We start from the raw sequence: 22043 nt of genomic DNA, 5'->3' as shown, positions 1-22043 counted from the left end.
CCTTTACTTTTGGACGTTTGTCATACACTACTTCCCAGTCTCTCAGTTTATTACACACATCAAAAACGTTTTGCATCACCCCAGTTCCCAGAACTACTTAAGATAGATGTTGCTGTATATATTGTATCATAGACACAGTAACTTTGACTGTTATGATATGTCACTAAATCCGCCCGAAAATATAAACAACCATGCATTAGCAGCACCTATCAGATGGAGGGGGGTCGACAGCCGATAAGTTCCAGTCATTCCACCACGAATGAGGTACACCGCTCATGTTGTCTGTAGTTCAACCATGCCTAGACGGTCAATACCGCTGTTCGTTTGCGTCCGCATTGTTGCTGTGTGCCAGGAAGGGCTCTCAACAAGGGAAGTGACCAGACGTCTCGGAGTGAACAAAAGCGATATTGTTCGGACATGTACGAGATACAGAGAGACCGGACCTGTCGATGACATGCCCCGCTCAGGCCATCCAAGGTTTACTACTTCAGTGGATGACCGCTCCCTACCGATTATGACTAGAAGGAACCTTGACAGCAACACCACCATGTTGAATAATTCTTTTTGGGCAGCCACAGAACATCGTGTAACGACTCGAACTGATCGCAATAGGCTGCATGACGCGCAACTTCACTCCTGACGTCCATGGCGAGATCCATCTTTACAACCACGACACCATGCAGCGCGGTACAGATGGGCCCAGAAACATGTCGAATTGACCCCTCAGGATAGGCATCACGTTCTCTTCACCTATGAGTGTCGCATATGCTTTGAACCAGACAATCTTTGAGGTGGTACTTGGAGGAAACCCAGTTAGCCTGAAAGCCCTAGACACACTGTCCAGCGAGTGCAGCAAGGTGGAAGTTCCCTGATGTTTTGAGGTGGCATTATGTGGGGCTGACGTACGCCGCTGGTGGTGGTGGAAGGCGCCGTAATGGCTGTACGATACATGATTGCAGTCCTCCGACCGATACTGCAATCATATCGGCAGCATATTGGTGAGCCATTGGTCTTCATGGACGACAATTCGCGCCCCAATCGTGTACGTCTTGTGAATTTCTTCCTTCGAGATAACGACATCGCTCGACAATAGTGGCCAGAAGGTTCTCCAGACATGGACCCTATCGAACATGTCTGGGATAGGTTGAAAAATGCTGTTTATGGAGGACGAGACCCACCAACCACTCTGAGGTATCTACGCCGAATCGGCGTTGAGGAGTGAGACAATCTGGACCAACAGTACCTTGATGGACTTGTGGACAGTATGCCCCTACGAATACAGGCATGCATCGATGCAAGAGGGCGTGCTACTGTGTACTAGATGTATCCGTGTGTACAGCAATCTAGAAGGTCTTGCTGTAAGGTGGTACAACATACAATGTGTGGTTTTTATGATCAGTAAAAAAGGCGGAAACGATGTTTATATTGACCTCTATTCCAATTTTCTGTACAGGGTTCGGAACTCTCGGATCCGAGGTGATGCTAATTTTTTTTTGATGTGTGTATTTTCGGCCGTTGTTACATTAATGAATATTTGATGCTTCCTGTGGTGTACGTACTGTAAGACCTTCGGTACACACACCTTGTCGCTCTAGCGAAGCAGGCGAGTGTCAGCAATATGTCTCGTTGTCTTATCGTGGCGTGTTTATCTTCTGCCGTTAGGTCAGACGATAGAAATGCCACGTGCACACTTAGAATAGCAGATTGACGGTGACCAACTTTAAACAGAACTTGATTAATTTTCACACACATTTATTAAAATAATAAATAACATAGAAATTACGTAACTTGATTTTGGATGCTGTTCACAGTTGAGAATCTGAAGTTCCTTTGATCTTGGTACATTAATCTTATTCTCGCACATCTCTGATACTTGACAAAGTGTCTATACATTTCTCTTCATGGCTACGCACAGGAATATGATAATCTTATTAGGCGCAAACTGAAACTTGATTATAGACTGGTAAGATAAATGCAGACTGAAGCAGGCTGACTAATCAGAGGTCTGTACACTCGTTATAATACCTCGAGCGTTCAGGTATCACTGCGCGAAAGTGATCCGTGAGGAGAAAAGGTTCTATGTTAGCAGCAATCTCAGTGGCTGCGTGACATATTAATACGCAAATCGGCGGAAGCAGAATTTGGTCCGACTCTAAGACAGCGCCATCTCGTAGTGTGGAGACGGACGAGTGCTGTGCCTGCGCTGTTGTGCTTAGCGGGGCGCGCTCTAGCGGGAAATTTGTTGAAACGTACCCTTAGAAAAATTGTACACAACTGTGCTTAAACTGACACACAATATTTTTTAGCGCAACGCAATCTGACTTTCAGAAATCCCTACAAAGGAATGGTCCTGACTAACATTAACCTGTACCTTTCACAAATCACTTACCTCACCAAAAATCTTCGTTACTCGAACTACTGCAACACAGCGAGCGCCACTACTGCCAGCTAAATAAAAGATTCAAACTACGGAAGGCACTAACTACTGATAGGCATAGTTAGCAAATGAAGGATTTTGATAGAGAACAAACAATGTATTTACCTTAACAGCCATCAAAAGTCATAATATATACAGCAGTTCATGACATCAATTTTTACAAACTTTCAAAACTCCGCCATCTCTCTCCCCACATCCACCACTGCTGGCGGCTCACCTCCAACTGCGCAACGCTACGCGCTGTTCACATCCAGCTGCCGCTGCCCAACACTACAATGGCAGACAACAATGCAAACTAGCCACAGACTGCACACAGCACAGGCAGTGATTTTCATACAGAGCGCTACGTAACGTTGCCAATAAGAAAGCATAAACAGCCTACTTACATAGGGAAAGTTGTGTACGCACTGACTACGCGGAACTATATACACAACACTTCCCAAAATTCCTCTTAAATACGAATTATATCATTGTTTTATACAAGGTACTTTTAAGGCAAGCAAAACAAAAACTAGTTACTGCACCAATTCCATTGGTTCAATCCAGTGAATCCAGTGAACCAGCCTGCCAGAGTGGCCGAGTAGTTCTAGGCGCTTCAACAGGAACCATTCGACCGCTACGGTCGCAGGTTCGAATCCTGCCTTTGGCATGGATGTGTGTGATGTCCTTAGGTTAGTTAGGTTTAAGTAGTTCTAAGTTCTAGGGGACTGATGACGTCAGATGTTAAGCCCCATAGTGTTCAGAGCCATTTGAACCATTTTTGAATCAGTGAACCACACTAACAGGTGCTGACGATTTGTTGGAGACTGTTCCAGTCACAATTCTCAAGGGGATATGGGCTTCTTTCTAATCGTTACAGGTAGGCATTAAACTGAATTGTAACACTACCATTCAGCAACTGTAACAAACTACGCTACATTATCCGACAAAAAGTATCCTGCCACTCAGCATTGTACTTTGCTATGGGTATTTCTAACCTTAACCTTAATAATAGCTTGCGCTCTACTGAGGACCCTTGCAATGAGATTTCGTAACGTTCCTCCTTACTACACTAATCAAGTGATTTTAATTACTGGATTCTGGAGCACAGTCCATGTCCTGTCCTATCCATTTGTGTTCCATCGAATTGAAGGTGGAACTCTGAACAGACCAGTCCATTTCAGGAATATTACTTGATCCGTGGCTGGCGCAAGTTATGCGATGGATTAAACCTTGGTTTTCATTCTGTGGCTAGTCTCCCGCAGTTATCGCGATTATGCTGTTATCCTCTCTCTCTCCACGAGTTGCAGCAGCGGTGTGTACCGATATTCGCACCTTGTACTATCTTTGGCCTGGCGCTTATAGTTTTCGGCTGTACTGTGTACGACATGTTGGTCGGTTGGCGTGGAGCAGCGCAGAAATCTCCACGGCGCGCTGTTTGGGTGGGTCCACTGGCGGTGTCTACGCGGGGTCGGAGTGTTTGGTGCTGTTTCCATTGCTACGAGGTCCGGGGCTCACCGATCCGGACACGAAACTTGAGTTTTTACTTAATCTACCAGCAAGTCGTGACTGTTCACATCGTGTCGTTTGGATTTCGTTGTCGGTTGTTGGGACTTCCCACGAGCAACAACGTGCGTTTTGAAGCTGGCAAATTTTAGCCACCCTGCAGTAGAGTGTAACAGTATTTGGTTAGTTTGACATGAAGTGCACCAGCTGAATCTTCTGCCTTGTGAGCGTTAACGTTCAGGTTACCTGCCCTGGCCGTTGACGTAAGTTCATGCATTGTATTTTCCTCATCGTGTTGTCGCTGTCCAGCACGGTGTGTAGTTTGACAGCTCAGCGTACAGTTGGTTATGGGCGCCAACACGTTCTACATTGTTCCATTGAACTCCCTGTTGTATGTTGGTCAGGTGGAGTGGAAGTTATATTGTCTGTGTGACCGTTGATTGTCTGTCGGTTGGGCTGTCGCCGGATCGAGGATGGTTGGACGGACTGCCTGTCTCACCTAAGCCAGCGTTAGTGTTTGAATTCCAGGCCGACCCTTGGAGACTTCTGAGCGCCGTTGAGTGTACTGCCTTTACGTATTTGATCTTGTTGTTTGTATTTGTATGGCTTCTACCCGATTTTTAAATTAAGGTTGTTTTGCCCTTAACGCGTAAGATTGTTTGGGCTTTCAGCGTGATTTAAAGAACTGTTTTAAGGTAAGGCCTTCAGCCCTTTAAAAATTTATTTTGGTTTGAGACTTAAGTTATTGGCCTTCAGCCGATTTTAAATTAAAGTGGTCTTGCCCTTAAGGCATGAGATTGTATGGCGCATTCAGTCAGTAATTAAGTTCCAAAAATTAATGCTGTGTATTTTAAAATATTTTCTTGGCTCTTGTAATGTTTGGTCAAATACATAAAGTTGTATGTTCGAATGTAACTGACAGCCTCTTACTTTGGACCCTTTCAACAATTTAAACCACCTGTCCTGTCCTGCGGGTTTAGGCATTTAATTGCTGTGGAAGAACTTTTGTTTTACAGACGCTGCTTTATGCCATAGTGCACGACGCAGCTTTATGGCATAGTGCACTGTGGTACTGGTAAAAACAGGCATCATTTCCAAACTCTCCTACTGTACGTAGTACAAAATGGTATAAATGTGTTCATTTTATTCCACATTTTCCATTTTCTTCTTGTTAAATGTATTGTGCCATATACGCGTCACACAGCTAGATGACCATACCTTATTATGGGTTTAATTCTTTCAGGGGGAAAACCCCATGTCAACTGGTCCTCCGCTAAAATCTGCTTCCACTTCAGTACGTTATTTCCCACATGTCTTTTAGTAAGAGAGCACTTAAAAATTTGAATGTCGCATTTCTCATTTGCGTCTTACGACGAGTACTGGCTTCGGATTTTCTGCTCTATCCTTTGATCTGATAACGTGTCCCATCTGCTTAAAAGCACAGAAAAACGTTCTGGTTTATGATACCACAGATGTCCCGGAGTGGTGACGGAGGGGTGGTTTCTCCTATTTTGGCTGATTGGAGCGTCCCTGCCATGAACAAAGGACCCAGTGTTCTTGGGGGCTAGCCACGCCTCTATTGCCAGGTCCATTACAGTATGTTAGCAAAGTTTAATTTATCTGCTGATGCAATACATTTGGACACACTGTCTGCAAGCTTGTTTACAGCATATAAAGCTGCTAAAGTTGAGCACTTGAACCAGTACTGTTCATTGTCTCAACGTTTGATACTGAGGTTATATTCGCTATCAGTTTGTTAGTTTTGGCTACAGTTCTGCGAAAAACCATTTAATTTGATTTAGATTAAAACTCAATTACTTTATGTCACTCCTTCCTTTCATAGCTAATCAATAACATTAGTCGAGTAGCAATCATCACCAATTTTATAAGTCATTCAGTTCAAATTTTTTCGTAAAAATATCATCTACACAATTCCGAAGAAAGCAAGGGCCGGTAAGTGCGAGAACTGTAGCATAATCAGCTCAACAGCACACGCGTAAAAACTGCTAATTATGCGCAGACGAATGGAAAAGAAAACTGAGGCCTTAGGGAAAGTAAAGGCGCCACAGTTGTGGTTCTGACTTGGGGCCTGATATTGTAAGCAAGATCGAAGAAAAATAAAGACACGTTAATAGAATTTGTCGATGTAGAGACTGCGTTCGAAAATATAAAGTGGGACAAAATATTCGAAATTCATTGAAAATAGGAGTAAGCTATATGTACAAACGAGCCAAGAAGAAAAAGTAGGACTAGATGAGCAACATCAAAATGCTCGGATAGAAAAGGATGTATGACAGGAATGCAGGCTTTCATCTTACTGTGCAATCTATACACAGAAGAAGCAATGAAGAAAATAAAAGAAAGGTTCCAGGATTGGATTAAAATCCAGGGTGAAAGGATATCGACGACAGGATTCTCTGACAACATTGATATCCTCAGTGAAAGTGAAGAGCAAATTACAGGAGCAGCTGAATCGAATGAACATGCTAATGAGTTCAGAATATGAATTGAGAGTGAACCACAAAAAGACTAATGTAATGAGACGCAGCAGAAATGAGGGTAGACTGAAACCTAACATTAAAATTTGTGCTCACAGAATAGACGAAGTTAAGGAATTCTGCGAACTTGGAAGCAAAATAAACCATTATGGACGAAGCTGGGAGGGCATAAAAAGCATAGGCGCGGAGGGTATTCCTGGCCAAGGCATATCTACTGGTTAGAAAAATAAATTTTAAGAAGAAATTTGTGACAATGTGCTTTTGGAGAACATCATCGTATAGTCAATAATTCAAGAACAGTCTTAATCGCATTTATTATTGTTATAATACCGCCAACCGGTTTCAACTCGACGTAGGGGTCCTCTAATGGGCGTTTACACCATTGGTCGACTGCTGGTGGTGTTACTCCTGTCTACATAACGGCAGGAAACATAGATGACCCCTACGTCGGGTTGAAACCGGTTGGCGGTATTATATCAATAATAAATGCGATTAAGACTGTTCTTGAATTATTGATTAAACATACTAATCGCTGCTTCTCTCCACAACCATTTTGTCCCAAAATCATCGTATAGTAGTGAATCATTGACAGTGGGAAAAAAAGGAACAGAAGCGAATCGAAGCATTCGAGATATGGTGCTACAGAAGAATGTTGAGTATTAGTAAAACTCATAAGCTAAAGAATTAGGAGGTTCTGCGCAGAATCGTTGAAGAAAGAAACGTATGGAAAATACTGACAAGAAGAAGGAACAGGATGATAGGACATGCAATAAGACATTAATCTCCATGGTATTAGAGGTATCTCTAAGGGCAGAAAGTGTAGAGAAAGATAGAACTGGAACACATCCAACATATAACTGAAGGTATGGGTCAAGTGTTACTAGGAGATTAAAAGACTGGAGCAGGAGATGGACTCGTGGCGGGACGCATTAGACCAGTCAAAAGATTGATGACGTAAAGAAAAGTCACCAGTTCGGGGTTTCGGGAGGTGCCCCGACGTAGAGAAGCAATAACCGACGATTGCAACACTCTATAGGTTTGCACCTTTTAGGGATGTTAGAATATATGAAAATGGAAATGCAAAAGTTCTATTACGATATAGTAGGGGTCCGTGGAGTGAAATGTAAAGAAGATAAGGACTCTTCAGTACAATCGGCAGAAAATGATATAACAGTAGCTGGATTCGTTATGAATAGGAAGGTAGAGCAGACAGTGTGTTACTGTGAACAGTTCAGTGATAGTGTGGTTTTCAGCTGAGTCATCAGAGAAACCAAGCCGAATACAATAGATCAGCCATATCGTATGTGTCAAAATCGCAAGCAGAAGGTGAAGAGGTACAGTATATTAGGTCACTAAACTGATAATTAAGTACGTAAGTCATGCGGCATTGGAATGCGGGTGTATGGGACGGAGTAGAAGAATGGTTTCCGGTAGAATATGAGACTGAGAGAGGAGAAAAACTGAGTTCTGTAATCAGTTTCAGCTGGTGATAGCGAATAGTTTGTTGAAAAATCATAAGCAGAGGACGCATACTTGGAAAAGGCCCATAGATGCGGAAAGATTCCAGTTGGATAACATCTGGCCAAGCAGACTCTAAGTCACTTCCATATTAGGTCGTTTCCGAATTACGTTACCTTATCTCACCCTGATACAATTAAGCCTTCCCGTCCTCCCTGTAAATTTCTAATTCCACATTATCAATCTGTATAATAAATGTAAGGTGTGAACAATAGCTACTAAACAGAATTTTGTGTCCAGGATACAACATTTTTCACGTTTCAGAAGGCACTCCAAGGTTTTCCATAAGTTTAAGCAAATGCAAGTTATGTATATAAAAAAAAATATACTGTACAGAAGCACACCACCATAAATAGTAAAAATAATGATTGTACCACAATTTTGAAATACTGGGAGATAATAGTAAACTGGCAAGGAATATGGAAAAGAATATTGTCATATCAGAGATAGAAGCAAAGCACAAATTCCCCCTGGAATGATACCGACGTGAGTGATTACCAGACTCCACGGGAAGTAAGAAACATAACTCGAAGCTCAAATCTCCATGCTAACAAGCTCTGGCGAGTCTTACGAACTGACATGCATCTACCAATCCTACATTTACTAAACCGTAAATAGACTACTCTTAAGCTTCATTACAGACTCGATGCATACCGCTGCAGAATTATCTTCACTAACCTGATGACTACGGAAGCAAAGGGAACAATGTGCAAGCATGCAAGCATCAGTCGTGAGACAACTGGATGTATGTGGTCAGCTGATTACTTCTGTCTCCGCGAGTCATCATCGTGAAAGGTACAGAGTTCGACGCGCAAGCCAAATCAAAGACTGTGAGGCCTGCGTTTCTCCCGCCGTATACTATGTTCAAATAACTTAACTGAATGCACGACAACCGCCGATGTTTCGACAGGTGACTATCACGTTATTTTCAAGGCAAAATTGCCTTCAAAATGACATTGTGATCTCCTGCCGAAATATTGGTGGGTATCGACGACAGCATCAGGCTGCATTCGAGTAAGTTATTTCAACAAGTGCAAGACTGCTTGCTGCCGAATAGACCGATCTCTCTCTCCAGCCCTGCTTGTAGCCGAATAGCTGAACAGACTTTTTCTGAGTACTGTGGTGCTCTTCTCGAGAACATCCAAAGACAATAAGAGAAATAGATCAAAAGTTTGTACCAATGACGAGATTTTATAATAACATTTCAACTGCCGCCTCCTGAGCGGGTGAGGAAAAACCAATCAGAAGTGTTACTCTGAACAGCAAAACAGCTCACAGATCCCTTCCCATGCTCTGCACACAGGTTACACTTTCTGCTCCCATAAGCAGAGATTAAACACGTAAGCAAGAGGGAACTTCACTTCCGAGAGACATGGCAAAGATGTTATTTTTTCAACAAAATCACTCAATCACATTCCAGAGACTCGCCTGTTAGTAGCGACATAGTGTTTATGCTTCGTCTCCTCATATGGCATCCTCAAAAAAGGACACCACATTGCTTAGCTGAGACCCTCATATTGTCTGCAATCGCATGTCCGCAGAAAATCACCCACCTGGTGTTTGAAACACTCTTTTTTCGCCAACAGGCATTCAGCTGACTGTGACGTACGAGTACCCACTACTTTAGAGGTTGGTCCAAGCCAATTCTTTAGCTGTGTCTCCCCATTGGCTTCCAGTGGGCTGGTCCTGGCGGCCGGCAGTATACAGCTGTAAATTCCTCCGGCTTTCCACTGAGTCCCACACAGTGTTTTTCAGAAAACGTGCCTCCTGCATCACCAAAGACATATACAAAACGTATTGAAGGTGAAGCCAATTATGACGGAAAATTAAACTAAAGGATCATTCAAACATAAAAACTGAAATCACTCGCTACCCCGCGAAATCAAACACGTGTTAACAAAAACTCTCGTTACAAAAAATGATAAGATTCGCTGTTGACTTTGTTATCACAGTGAAGGTGAAGAAGCACTGAAGAATGTGTTGAATGAAATGAACGGTGTGATGAGTACTGAATATGGATGAAGAGTAAACCGGAAAACGATAAATTTGATGAAATTCAGCAGACATGGGAATGGCGACAAACTTAACATCAATGTTGAGGATCACAAAGTAAATAAAGCTAAGGAATTCTGCTACTTCGGAAGCGAAATAACCCATCAGGGACGGATGAAGAAGACGCAAAAAGTAGATCAGCATGGGCAAAGAGATCATTCTTGGCAAAATGAATTATATTTTATGAACATAGAACTTAATTTGATGAAGAAGGTTCTTGAAATATACGCTTGGATCACAGTATTGTATAGAACTACTTTGGGAATATCGGAAGAGAATCGAGGCCTTTGAGATTTGATGCCAGGGAAGAATATTGAAAATTAGGTGGACTGATAAGGTACGGAATGTGGAGATTAAACGCAGAATCGTCGAGGAAGGGCATGTATGAAAAACACTGACAAGTATGGAGGGACATCAGGGAAAAACTTACACGGTATAGAGGGAGCTTTAGAGCGTAAAACTGTAGCGGGATATCGAGTCTGGAATACGTCCAACTAATAACTGAATGCGTTGGGGTCAAGAGCTTCTCTTAGATGATGAGTGGCACGGAAGATGAATTCATTGTGGGTTGCATCACACGAGTCAGAAGACTGCAGACTCAAAAAAGACACTTAATGTGAATGTTCTGCGAGAGAGAAGAGCGTTGAAATCAAATTCACAGATCTTGATGCGAGTCGCTAACAAAAGAGCATGAGTGGAGGTGAAGAGAGTGAATACTGTCGTGTGTGAGGGAATGGCACGTTTATAGCTGCAGCGTTCCATACAGTGTCTTCTCCGTTTTGCTTGGGCTACGAGTTTAATGGAATTACAGATCGAAGTGATTCTTATTATTAAAAGATTATCTCAGAAGCTAATAATGAGATGAATACGAAATCAGAACAGTGAAGAGACACACGTTCTAAGTGCTCTTTTGGGGATGTTTAACACGGACTGTGAAGTTATACGATGAACGCATTAAAGTGTATGTTGAGTTCCACTATCATCAAACCTAAATTAGAAACGACAATACAAGTATGACTAAAGTTAGTGTCAGTCATTTCCACATCCAATTACTTTTTGCCATATTAAAGTCTTCCTCTGGCGGCCTATTTAACTATAGCTAGGAGGCTTAGTGAGTACGAGTGGGGCAGAGAACACACGAGTAGGTGAGAAAATTCACCGTCAGGCCATTAGGAGGACCGCAGAGGTCTCAAAGAACGAACGCCATGTGGGGGATGAGACTCACTGATAGAGTGTTGGAAGAGTATGTTGCGTGGAGGCTTAACTCCGTCAAAGAGGACCGCCCATTTTGTGTTCTAAATGACAAGCAGAGGTAGTATTGCGTTTTTAAAGTGAACAGACCTCTTGCGCCGGAGGGAAATGCTGCGACAGACAATAAAGAGCGGACTTTAATGGCGCTCTGTAGCAGGTCAGCATTCTGTGAAACGTTTGACCAGAAGTAATGTAAAGATAGGAATTCTGATGTGAAATATCACGGAAGGTCAACCGACGCTTTTGTGTTAAAGAACATGGCACCCAAACTCGTCAGAATGGTCCCAAGTTAACTGCTCTTTTGTTGACTCTGTCATAAAACAGTAAGGGTGCTGGATGAAATCTAGAGTGGGAGAATAGGAACCGCTTTGCTTTCTTGCAGGGATCTGATTCGCTGGAAACGCAAGATAGGATGGTGTTCGTTTATAAATTCAAACACTAAGTGCTAATTAATGTTATGGAGTGGAGATTGTTGTAGAATTGGAACGACCAAATTCTTGAGCACTCCAAAGAATCACTTCCATGCGTGTCCAAAATCATGCACAAGTTGAAAATTCAGCATTTCGCTGAGAGTAGTCTGTGGAAGCTCTACATAAATACTCCGCGATCCATCCTGAAACGCCTGGCGTAGGGTACCCAGTACCACCGTTAGTCATTTCCTTCCTGTTCCACTCGCAAGCAGAGTGAAGGTAAAGTGGCTATCTATATGCCTTCGCATGAGTCCTAATTTCTAGCGGCTTACTCCTCGTGGTCCTTAAGCGCTAAGTGTGTTGGAGGCAGAAGGATCGTTCTGCTGTCAGCTTCAAATTCTGGTTCTCCAGATTTTCTCAATAGTGTTCCCCGAAAGGAACGTCGCCTTGCCTCCAGTGATTCCCATCTGAGATCCTGAAGCACTTCGTAACACTTGCATTCTGTTCGAAGCTACCTGCAAGAAATCTGGCAGGCCCTATCTAAACGGTTTCTATGTCTTCCTTTAATCCGACCTGGTACGGATCCCAAACACTCAAGCAGTACTCAAAACGAGGTCATACTAAGTCCTATACGTGGTCTCACAAATGAACCACGCTTTCCTTTAAGTCTTCCAGTTAACCAAATTCAACCATTTGCCTTCCCTTCCACAATCAAATTGTTCAAATGGCTCTGAACGCTATGGGACTTAACATCTGAGATCATCAGTCCCCTAGAACTTAGAACTAAACCTAATTAACCTAAGGACATGACACACACCAATGCCCGAGGCAGGATTCGAACCTGCGACCGTAGCGGTCGCGCGGTTCCAGACTTAAGCGCCTGGAACCGCTCGGCCACAACGGCCGGCCCTACCACCATCCTCGCATGCTGGTTCAATTTCATAACGCTTTGAAAAGTTACTCGCAGATATGTAAACGACATGACCATGTAAAGCAGGACACTACTATTGTCGTATCCGAATATTACGCGTTTGTTTTTCCTACTCATCTGCATTAAGTTTCATTTTTCTACATTTAGAGCTAGCTGGCATACATTACACTAACTGGAAATTTAGTCTAAGTCATCTGGAATCCTCCTACAGTCACCCAACGCCGACACTTTACCGTACACCAAACCATCATCAGCAAACAACCACTGTGCACCCTGTCCTACAAATCATTTATGTACGTATAACAGTGGTCTTGTCACACTTCGCTGTTTCACTCCTGTGTGTCTTTCATGAACACTCTCCGTCTAGGACAACATACCGGGTTCTACAGCTTTTCGACCCATTCACAGACATGTGAACATATTCCATATGATTATACTTCCTTTAACAGCCTGTAATGGGGCATCGTGTCAAAGCCTTTCCGGAAATTTAGAAATAAGGAATATGCCTGTTGCCCTTCATGCATAGTTCGCACTATATCTAGTGAGAAAAGAGCAGGCTGAGTTCAGCACGAGCAATGCTTTCTAAGACAGTGTCAATTCGTGAGCCTACGATTTTCGGTCTAAAGAAAATATTAAAAGCCGTGGCTCGTTTTTTTACGGGTTACTATCCCTTGCTGTAGGGGCTGTAATTTTGATATTTTCTTTAGACCATCAAGGTAAAACAGTGGCCACTATTTCCATCATCTCAAGTGGATTTAGTGCTCACGCACTCACACTGAACCGTGAAAACTTCCCAGTTTATCAATGGGGGATGATTGAAAATTATTATTACAATTATCGGTACCATGCGTGCAATGGTCGTGCCAGGAGCGCGATATCGAATCTTTATCCTATCCTATCCACGACCTTATAGCAACCATTATGAAGAGAATAGTTCTGCATTATTCTACTGCGACACTAGGGTGATTTCACGTAATGAAATGGAGAATGTAGGGATTAAAGGACTCATTTATTTAACAGTTGAATATTGAACAATTATACAATCAAATGGGGCTGGGGAAAGAAAGAATTGAGTTCAGCAGCCTGCCCCAACTTAGGTTCATAATAAGCCGCGATGGCAGGAGAAAAGGAATTTTAGGAACCATCGCCGTATCATCAAATGGAGTTCAGTTTACTAAAGGCTGCGGATGCAGGCATGCAACGACCACCATCATGAATTAGCCAAAGACTAAGAAAGATGCTATTGTGGGTGAATCGCTAGGTAACCTCCTGTACTAAAGGAATAAAACCATCAGAACGCGAAACTATTCATATAGGCGATACTAGATAACTTTGGCTCCCTGTCCGACTACGTTAATGAAGCATGATGGGGCGCCAGACACTCACCACGTGGCTTTGGACAAAGGGCACAAGTTTTCTAGCTAGGAAGACCCAAACTCTGAGTCAAATAGAACTGAAAGAGCTACTTCCAGACGAATCGGAAAAGCGAGCAAGAAAGTATACACTTTAGTGCCGAACTGCAAGCTACTGTGACTAACCAACACATTGCGCACATTATGCCCAACAGTACACGGAAAACTGCGTAAACCGTAATTTAAGGAACGCACATCAGTAAAATGACCTTAAATTTTCCCTCTGGGCCGCAGGGTGCTAAGTTACAGTGCACGTCGGCGCTCATGCTTACCGAAACTTCATCTTCTGGAAGCAGCACCTCCACCCTCAGGCACGGTCACACCAGAACTGCTCGCTGCCCCTTTGTCCACTATACACCAGCGGAGCGCTATTGGCGCCCACCCGTGAAAAACGGGCACGCACCTGGACTGGCCAATCACTGGGCCGGAATCTCACAGGGAAGCGACCTCGCGACGTTAAAATCGAGCAGAAATAGCAGTTACAAGGCTGGTAAGGCAGGTTGGGGAACTGAGAACAGGAGAAACTTTGGCCACTACTGAACGTTCCAACGACACCACATGGTACTCTGGCGATCTGAAAAAGGATAGGAAATGGGAAGCCATCATGGCTGCTAGGAAGATTGCTGCACACGCCCATAAATAAAGAAAATTCCTAGCGCCAAGTTACTAAACTGTAAACATCGTAAAAAAAATTAGGCAACCCATAGAAATCATTAACAGCGCCTGAATTATTATATTCCGCATACCAGAATGCTGGGGTTAGAAATATGAAATACGAGCACTGAATGGTGAATAAAGTGCACTTCTTTCAATATACTATATTTAAACAGAATATTTTCAAGGATTATGCTGCAAACCAGTATTAGGCATACTGGTCTTATTTTTGTGGGCCCGTTATTTTTCCCTTCTTATACACAAATGTCATCTGCGCTTCATTCCAGTCGCTTCTGAATTTGTGGTGGGCGAGACGTTTGCGAGCTAGGTAGGGTTGAAGAGAGCTCTTTGGAAAGTCAAACTGGGACTCCATCCAAACTGAGTGACTTATTTCTTTTCAACTCCTTCAGTTATTTCTCTACTTCCATCTGATTCTCCGCAGATGAAGGTTCAGCTGAAAGAAACATATCGAATCCAGACGCTGAGAGAGAGCCTTTTTCGATGCAGGACTGCTAACCTCGAATTTTCAGCCATCACAGCCGTTACTCAATTTTCCCAAGAGATGGTTATCAGCAACCAGTTTCTAGACATACTCTGTGAAATAATGGAGTTCATTAGGAGTTGTTTGACGATTACAAAGATGGATCACGATAGCAATCTGTAATATGTTACATGTAACACCATACAGGAAGTTTCTTCAGGAGCTAGAATACGTTCATCTGGCAGGAGCTGAGGTGACAATCTGCTTTGTAGCGTTTCGCTTTCAAGCAGAAGGACATGAATCAGAGAATCAGAACTGGAGCGCGAGATATCCACCTCAAAGATACAGAAATCAATGGATCTCTCGGAACCAACGTGGACAATGGGGACGACAAAACTGGACAGATGAACGAGGAAATAATGGGACCAGAGACAGCCAATACACGCAGGCATCAGAAATAGTGGGGGTAGTAATCCAAACCCGGGAGAAATCAGTGAAATGAGGAACAAGGAAATGATCAGAGAATTTACTAGTGGCTCACGCTACGACTTCACCGTAAGATCTTTCACAGTTAGCAGAAGCCTTATTTGTAAATGTAATTAAAGTGAAGAAAACTTTAAAAACTGTAAAGAAATTTTACAACAGTCCAGATGGTATTATCTACCGAATTAAATACGTAAATATGGGCAGTACCAGAGAACCATATGTGCTGGACATGGGAAGGCAGGTGTTCGTGATGGATAAAGAAGGAAATGAAATGTGTGACAGAGCTAAGAAATGGCCACGGTTCAAAATGTATGCCCGAAAATATGTGGCTCAGCGAACGCCAAGTGCTCAGATGGGAAAGAACTTCGGATACCAGTAACATCACTCATCAGTAAATGACAAATTGGGGTTTAAATTTCTGAACTACTACTGAATTACTTTCCTCTTACGGAAAATATTTACTATGATGTGTATAACCGATGAAGAACTTAAATTAAAATTCAGGGATAGTGGAGAAGAGCCTGAAGAAGGACGGTTTGATGTACTACGTCTTGTTGTCATGGACGATGGGTTGGAAGAGCTATCACCAGAGAGCGAAATGGAACAGAGGAGCCGTGTGAGTGGCGAGGAGGCCAGTCAGGAAGAGCAAGAGAACTGTCGTTGTTCGAACATATGATTCTGTGGCAGATCCAGATTCGATCGCTGAAAGCAGAGAACGTGGAATGAATGTCAGGATGACGTGGACTGGGAGGACATCTGGATCAGTGAATCTGAGAACAGAGAGCAGGAACAGGAAATATGCAATATGAAACTTCCTGGCAGATTAAAACTGTGTGCCGGACCAAGACTCCAACTCGGGTCCTTTGCCTTTCGCGGGCAAGTGCTCTGCCAACTGAGCTACCCAAGCACGACTCACGCCCCGTCCTCACAGCGTTACTTCTGCCAGTACCTCGTCTCCTACCTTCCAAACTTTACAGAAGCTCTCCTGCGAACCTTGCAGAACTATCACTCCTGAAAGAAAGGATATTGCGGAGACATGGCTTAGCCACAGCCTGGGGGATGTTTCTAGAATGAAATTTTCACTCTACAGCGGAGAGTTTGGAAGGTAGGAGTTCGAGTCTCGGTCCGGCACACAGTTTTAATCTGCCAGGAAGTTTCATATCAGCGCACACTCCGCTGTAGAGTGAAAATTCCTAGCAAACACTGTGACTTGGCCTCATTGTCTGATTGTCTGAAACCTGTTGTAATCGTACTTTTCTAACATGATACATGGTTGACATTTTTTACATTTTTCCAGGATCTGTTTAGTTTCGTACAGCCAGTGGTTTTTTTCTCAGGTAAGTATTTGTGCATACATGTTATCACATAATCAAGCAGTGCATGCGTTTGTACATGTGTGGGTAACGCAATTCGTTTGGACCAAATAATAACTAGGAAATTATTATGCGGTGTTTTCAACCGTGACTAACTGGTGCGGCTATTTGAGTGAGAATGAATTGCCAGTATTAAATTGGACGGTAAATAAATTTCATTTTTTGTGTTACTCTCGAGGTTGAATCCCATTTTTACTAACATATTCAAATAGCAACATTTCAAACAAAACGAACTTCTTTCCTCTTTCGCATAAATGGTGAATTCCATTATAAAAAATTATTTACAATAAACGTCCTCCAACACTACGTAATTTGTTTTCACAATACGTCTTACATTTCTGAGGACGTTCTCACGTTAGATGTGTAGCACAAAAATTATATCTAGTAGAATCTAATCTGGAGGACACGCTCGTATGGACGACAATTCTGTACGAGTGTGTACGATGAAACAGGCTCTCGCTGTATAGTCCTGTACAATCCTGGCATACACAAGTCTCACAGTCACCTACACGCCGGTTGTTTCGGTTATCCAGCAGGACACGGCAGGCACATTACAGTAGACACCTGGATAGCCGGGATATGCGCATCCTGTGCCCCAAGAGACAACTCCATGCTGTGTGGTTGCCACCACCAGGGGTCCGCCGCTGTCGCCCTGGCACGAGCCCTTGCCGCCCTCCTTTTCGCCGGCGCAGATCATGCGCCGAGTGATCCTCACGCCGTACGCCGCGTTACACTCACTCCGCTCAACGATGTGCGTGGTGACCGCCCGTAGCTGTTCCGTGGAGTTTCCCCCATAGGAGAGGTTGCCCCAACCCGTAATGGTCACTGCTGTGCCTGCAGCGAGCTCCGAGTTGCCCAGGCTGACCGCCTGCAGAAAATAATCATTATATTAGTAGAACACTGTAGGTAAGGTAAGATAACAATAGATGCTATCAATTACTATACAATTTTTCCCTTTTAGATCGGAATTGTGGGTTGTGAAGCTATGTTCTTACCAAAAGATGCTAATAAATTAGATTGACTTAGCATGTTTTATTGCCATGTATCTCTTTTTTTTTCGCTATCGGTATAAAATTTGTTGGCATTGGTGAGTAGAGTCTGTTGTTTGATTATAACCTTGGTATAACCTTGTACATAGCATCCGAAATGCTGTTAGATGGAGCTGGATTATTAAAACACATTTATTTATTTATTTATTCTAAACCACACCATTCAGAGTGTTAACGGTTCGACAAAATGTGTGATTCACGTCTATTACTCGTAAATCACCACAGCTCTTTTAGCAGAAAATTTGAAAAATTCAGTGCATTTAATATGTTGCCCATTGTTGATGTGGTCATTGCAGCTCTTCACTCTAGTCTACAGGCTGCAAGAGTCTTCATCTCTGCTTATCTACTCCAACAAACATACATTTGAACCTGATTACTGTATTCGGCCCTTGGCATCCACACCGCACTTCCCTCCATTATCGAATTGAGGACATCTTCCTGCCTCAGGACCAGTCCTATCAACTGGTCTCTTCTTTTCGTCACGTTGAGCCATAAATCTGATTTTCCCACAATTCTGTTCAGTCAATTTTCAATAATTATTCGATCTACCCATTCAATCTTCAGCATTCTTCTGTGCCACCACATTCCAAAAGTGTCGTTCTCCTCTTAGCTGTTCAGCGTCCTCGTCTCACTTCTGTACGAGGCTACATTTCAGACCAATATCTTGACGAATAACCGCTTAACCCTTCAATTCAACCTGCAAAATATGTTAACAAATCCATCCTTTTAATAAAAACTTTTCTTGCTAGTGATAATAGCATCTTATCCCGTCTTCTGTTCGGCCGTTATCTTTTGTTTTGCTGCCCAAATGGCCAAACTCATCTACTACTTTCGTTGTCCAATTTGCTTGTCTAGTTCCCTCAGCAACAGCACATTTAATTTGAGAACATACCTTTACCCTGACTTTTGTTGATCTTCATCTTATAAATTCTTTCCAAGGCACTATACATTCCGTTGTACGATGCTTTCAAGAACGTTTCCGTATCTTACAGAGTTACTAAATCATCAGTAAACTTGAAAGTCTTTATCTCTGCTCTATGAACTTCAATTGCCTTTCGAGTTTTGTCCTTGGTTGCCTGTACTGGTTTGCTCAACGTATACAGTAGACCGAATTACATCGGAAATAGGTTACAGTCTTGTCCCACCTCCTTCTTGACAACTAATTCAGTTTCACACTCTTCGACTGCAGTAAGCTAGGTTATTTATACACATGTGTTTTATCTTCGAAAATTAAAGAGTGTATTCAGCTCAGTATTTTTAAATGTTTTCTCTAATCTACCAAAGCTATGAATGTGGCTTTTCCTTATTTCATACAAATTTCTAAAGTTATTTCTAGTGTTAGATGTATATCTCACTTTCTGCATTCTCCGGAACAGAAAGTGTTCTGTCCCAAATCCACCTTTTAATTTTTCTGTGGATAACACATTTCAGTGTTTTGGAACCAAGTCTTGTAAACCAATTTCAGTATTATTCATACCTGTCGCCACTTGCCAACAACACATAAGTCTGATAATAATTCAATGCTGAAAAATAGGAAACTGTAGCAGAAAATGTAAATGGACTTTTTAGCAGACACATAACGAATTCCAGCACTTTTATCAATTTCCAGAACGGCATGCCACTTCGCTGGTCATCTCATTTGCGATCCACGAACTATCCATTACAAATGATTACCGACCAGAGCTCCTCTAGATGCGTGAACCACGAAGTCTCCGATAGAAGTTTGGGATACTCATAGTCAGATTGTAATTCTGCTAGGCAGTTACATATTACGCATACAAGGCAGTCTTAGATGGTCAGGCATCAACAGCAGTATTCTTACTCTGTTATGCCATGTAGTGGCAAACATATTTCTATGATCAACGGGGCATATAAAATTTCTCTTTAAAAGTATTAAATACGTTAAGAATCGAGGATAGAGCAACAATAAATCAATATAAGATTAATGCTATCGAGCTCTCTACCAGAAAATCTAGAATGATATGATACATGTTCGACATGAAATCTGCCACTATCAACGTTGTTTGCAAACTGTGACAACTCTTTAAGCAAAGCTTGTAGGACTTCAGAGAAGATTAAGGGTAATTATTCCTCAATAAAGAAATGTTTGAATTAACCTTCGTTTAGTTATAAAGCTCTGACAGTAGCCGTATTTGCTGACTACACTACGGGAATACCGGTCCGCCTACTTTGCGAAAAACTGTTACTTTTAACGCAAAAACATTTTTCGGCATCTTTGTTCCATCACCTTCGAGTATGTTAAATGAGCTCGCATTTTACTTTGATGAACAGTTGAAAGCCGACTCGTGGTTGTGCATTAGAAACGAGAATCATGTGCGTATTAAGTGTACTGTACTTACCATATACTGTAGTTCAGTTGCCCTCAGTCTTCTGTAATTTAGTACAAAGACAATATTTCCCTTGTCCATTCAATACATAAAACAAGTTATAATTACATATTCTCACATCCAGAATCAGTAAGTAGGCACAAGTCCTTATATAGACTTGATGATGGATTTGAATTTGTGAAAGTATATAGTTGTGAAATACAGTGTTGTGACGCACTGTCCTTTCGAAAAGAGTAAATCTCTTGTTGTGAAATTACCTGGACGTTGTTTTCAAACGAGATTGATCCGGAAAGCTCAAGGACTGCAAAGTCGTAGTCTTGTGTGGCGGGCCAGTGATTGCGGATCCGTCGCTTCCGCGAGTTGAGGTACCAACTCGCACGAACAGCATGTTTGCGCTTAAACGGTCGAGGCAGTGCGCTGCCGTCAGGACCCACGTGGAGCTGATGATGGAGCCGCCGCATTGATGAGATTCGTAAACCTGCAGCGAGACCTGCCAGGGGAAACTGCGAGATGTCCACCGGCTCACCGCCCACGATGCTGCCGTCGAGAACGGGTCTGAGCCTACGGTGCCTCTCGGAGGGCGCGGCGCTGCAGGCATCGACCAGCAGGCAGAACACGGCGGCGGACTTGGACATCTCTCTGGTGGCTCTAAATGCCCCCAGTTCGTCAGTGCATAAATAGTAGGCTGGCTTATCAGTCTCCTGCTGTCCTATCGAATACTTCTGAATGCGGCATCCGGGTTCTCTCACGATGCGTGGATAAGGTCCAAGTAACGAACGTGTGACGTAAATGGCTGATTTATTGACGCACAAACAGACAGTACCGTAACTGACGGGAAGTACAATGTTCCGAACTACTAACATGAATTTCTCTTAACAAGATAAACATCAGATACACAGGTTTATCGAGCCGCAGGCACTGTCAGATGTACGTAACAGAAAACGATGAATACATTTTATGTACAGGAGAAGGAAATATTTCTGTAACTCTGGCCTGGCAAACTATTAATGGTAATTTCGGTACACAGTGCACGACAACAGAAAGAAACATATCCTGATGGAGTAATGGCAAGCTGTAGCTCGCGAAATCCATAATAATCTCAAAGTACGACTTTGAATAGAGGTACAGATATCAAATCAGACACCTTCAAGCCGTCAAATTCCCAAACTTATTTAATTTGGCTACCAGTTTCGGTGATTTACTACACTACCTTCAAAGCTCTGACGGGCGTGTAGCAAGATTCCATCTCTGTTCTGGTCAAAATAGGGGGCAGAATTTAAATACTTGTATCTGTAGATTTCTGCTTGCTATAGCGATCACTTCAACCATCAACCGAGTCGGCAGTTGATGACTGAAGCGATCGCCGTAGCAAGCAGAAATCTACAGATACCATTATATGAATGCTGGCCCCTATTTTGAACAGAACAGAGGTGGAATCTTCCTACACACCCGTCGGAGGTCTGAAGATGGTGTAGTAAATCGCAGAAACTGGTAACCAAATAAAATAAGTTTGGAAATTAGACTGCTGGAAGATGTTTGATTTGACATCCTGTGGCGAACAGACGAGTCCTGCAACCATCTCTGAAAAATGGATATAGAGAGTCTCAAGAGGTAGTTTTTTTTCTTTATTTTCTTTTAATTTTTTTTCTGGCTTGTTA

The 22043-nt window shown here is 42.7% G+C and overlaps 1 protein-coding gene across 1 annotated transcript; it reads right to left on the bottom strand.

Moving 5' to 3' along the window:
* Nucleotides 1–17493: 17493 nt before the first annotated feature.
* LOC126176204 (trypsin-3-like) lies at nucleotides 17494–21020 on the bottom strand. Its single transcript, XM_049923348.1, has 2 exons — nucleotides 20643–21020; nucleotides 17494–17856 (listed from the first exon to the last, which is right to left on the bottom strand). Exons 1-2 carry the CDS (start codon nucleotides 21018–21020, stop codon nucleotides 17494–17496), a joined length of 741 nt encoding a protein of 246 aa, XP_049779305.1.
* Nucleotides 21021–22043: the final 1023 nt, after the last annotated feature.

This window comes from Schistocerca cancellata, chromosome 3 (assembly GCF_023864275.1).
Source record: "Schistocerca cancellata isolate TAMUIC-IGC-003103 chromosome 3, iqSchCanc2.1, whole genome shotgun sequence".
NCBI lineage: Eukaryota > Metazoa > Arthropoda > Insecta > Orthoptera > Acrididae > Schistocerca > Schistocerca cancellata.
Note: the sequence above shows the minus strand (reverse complement) of the source record. Positions and strands in the feature narration are given on the sequence as shown.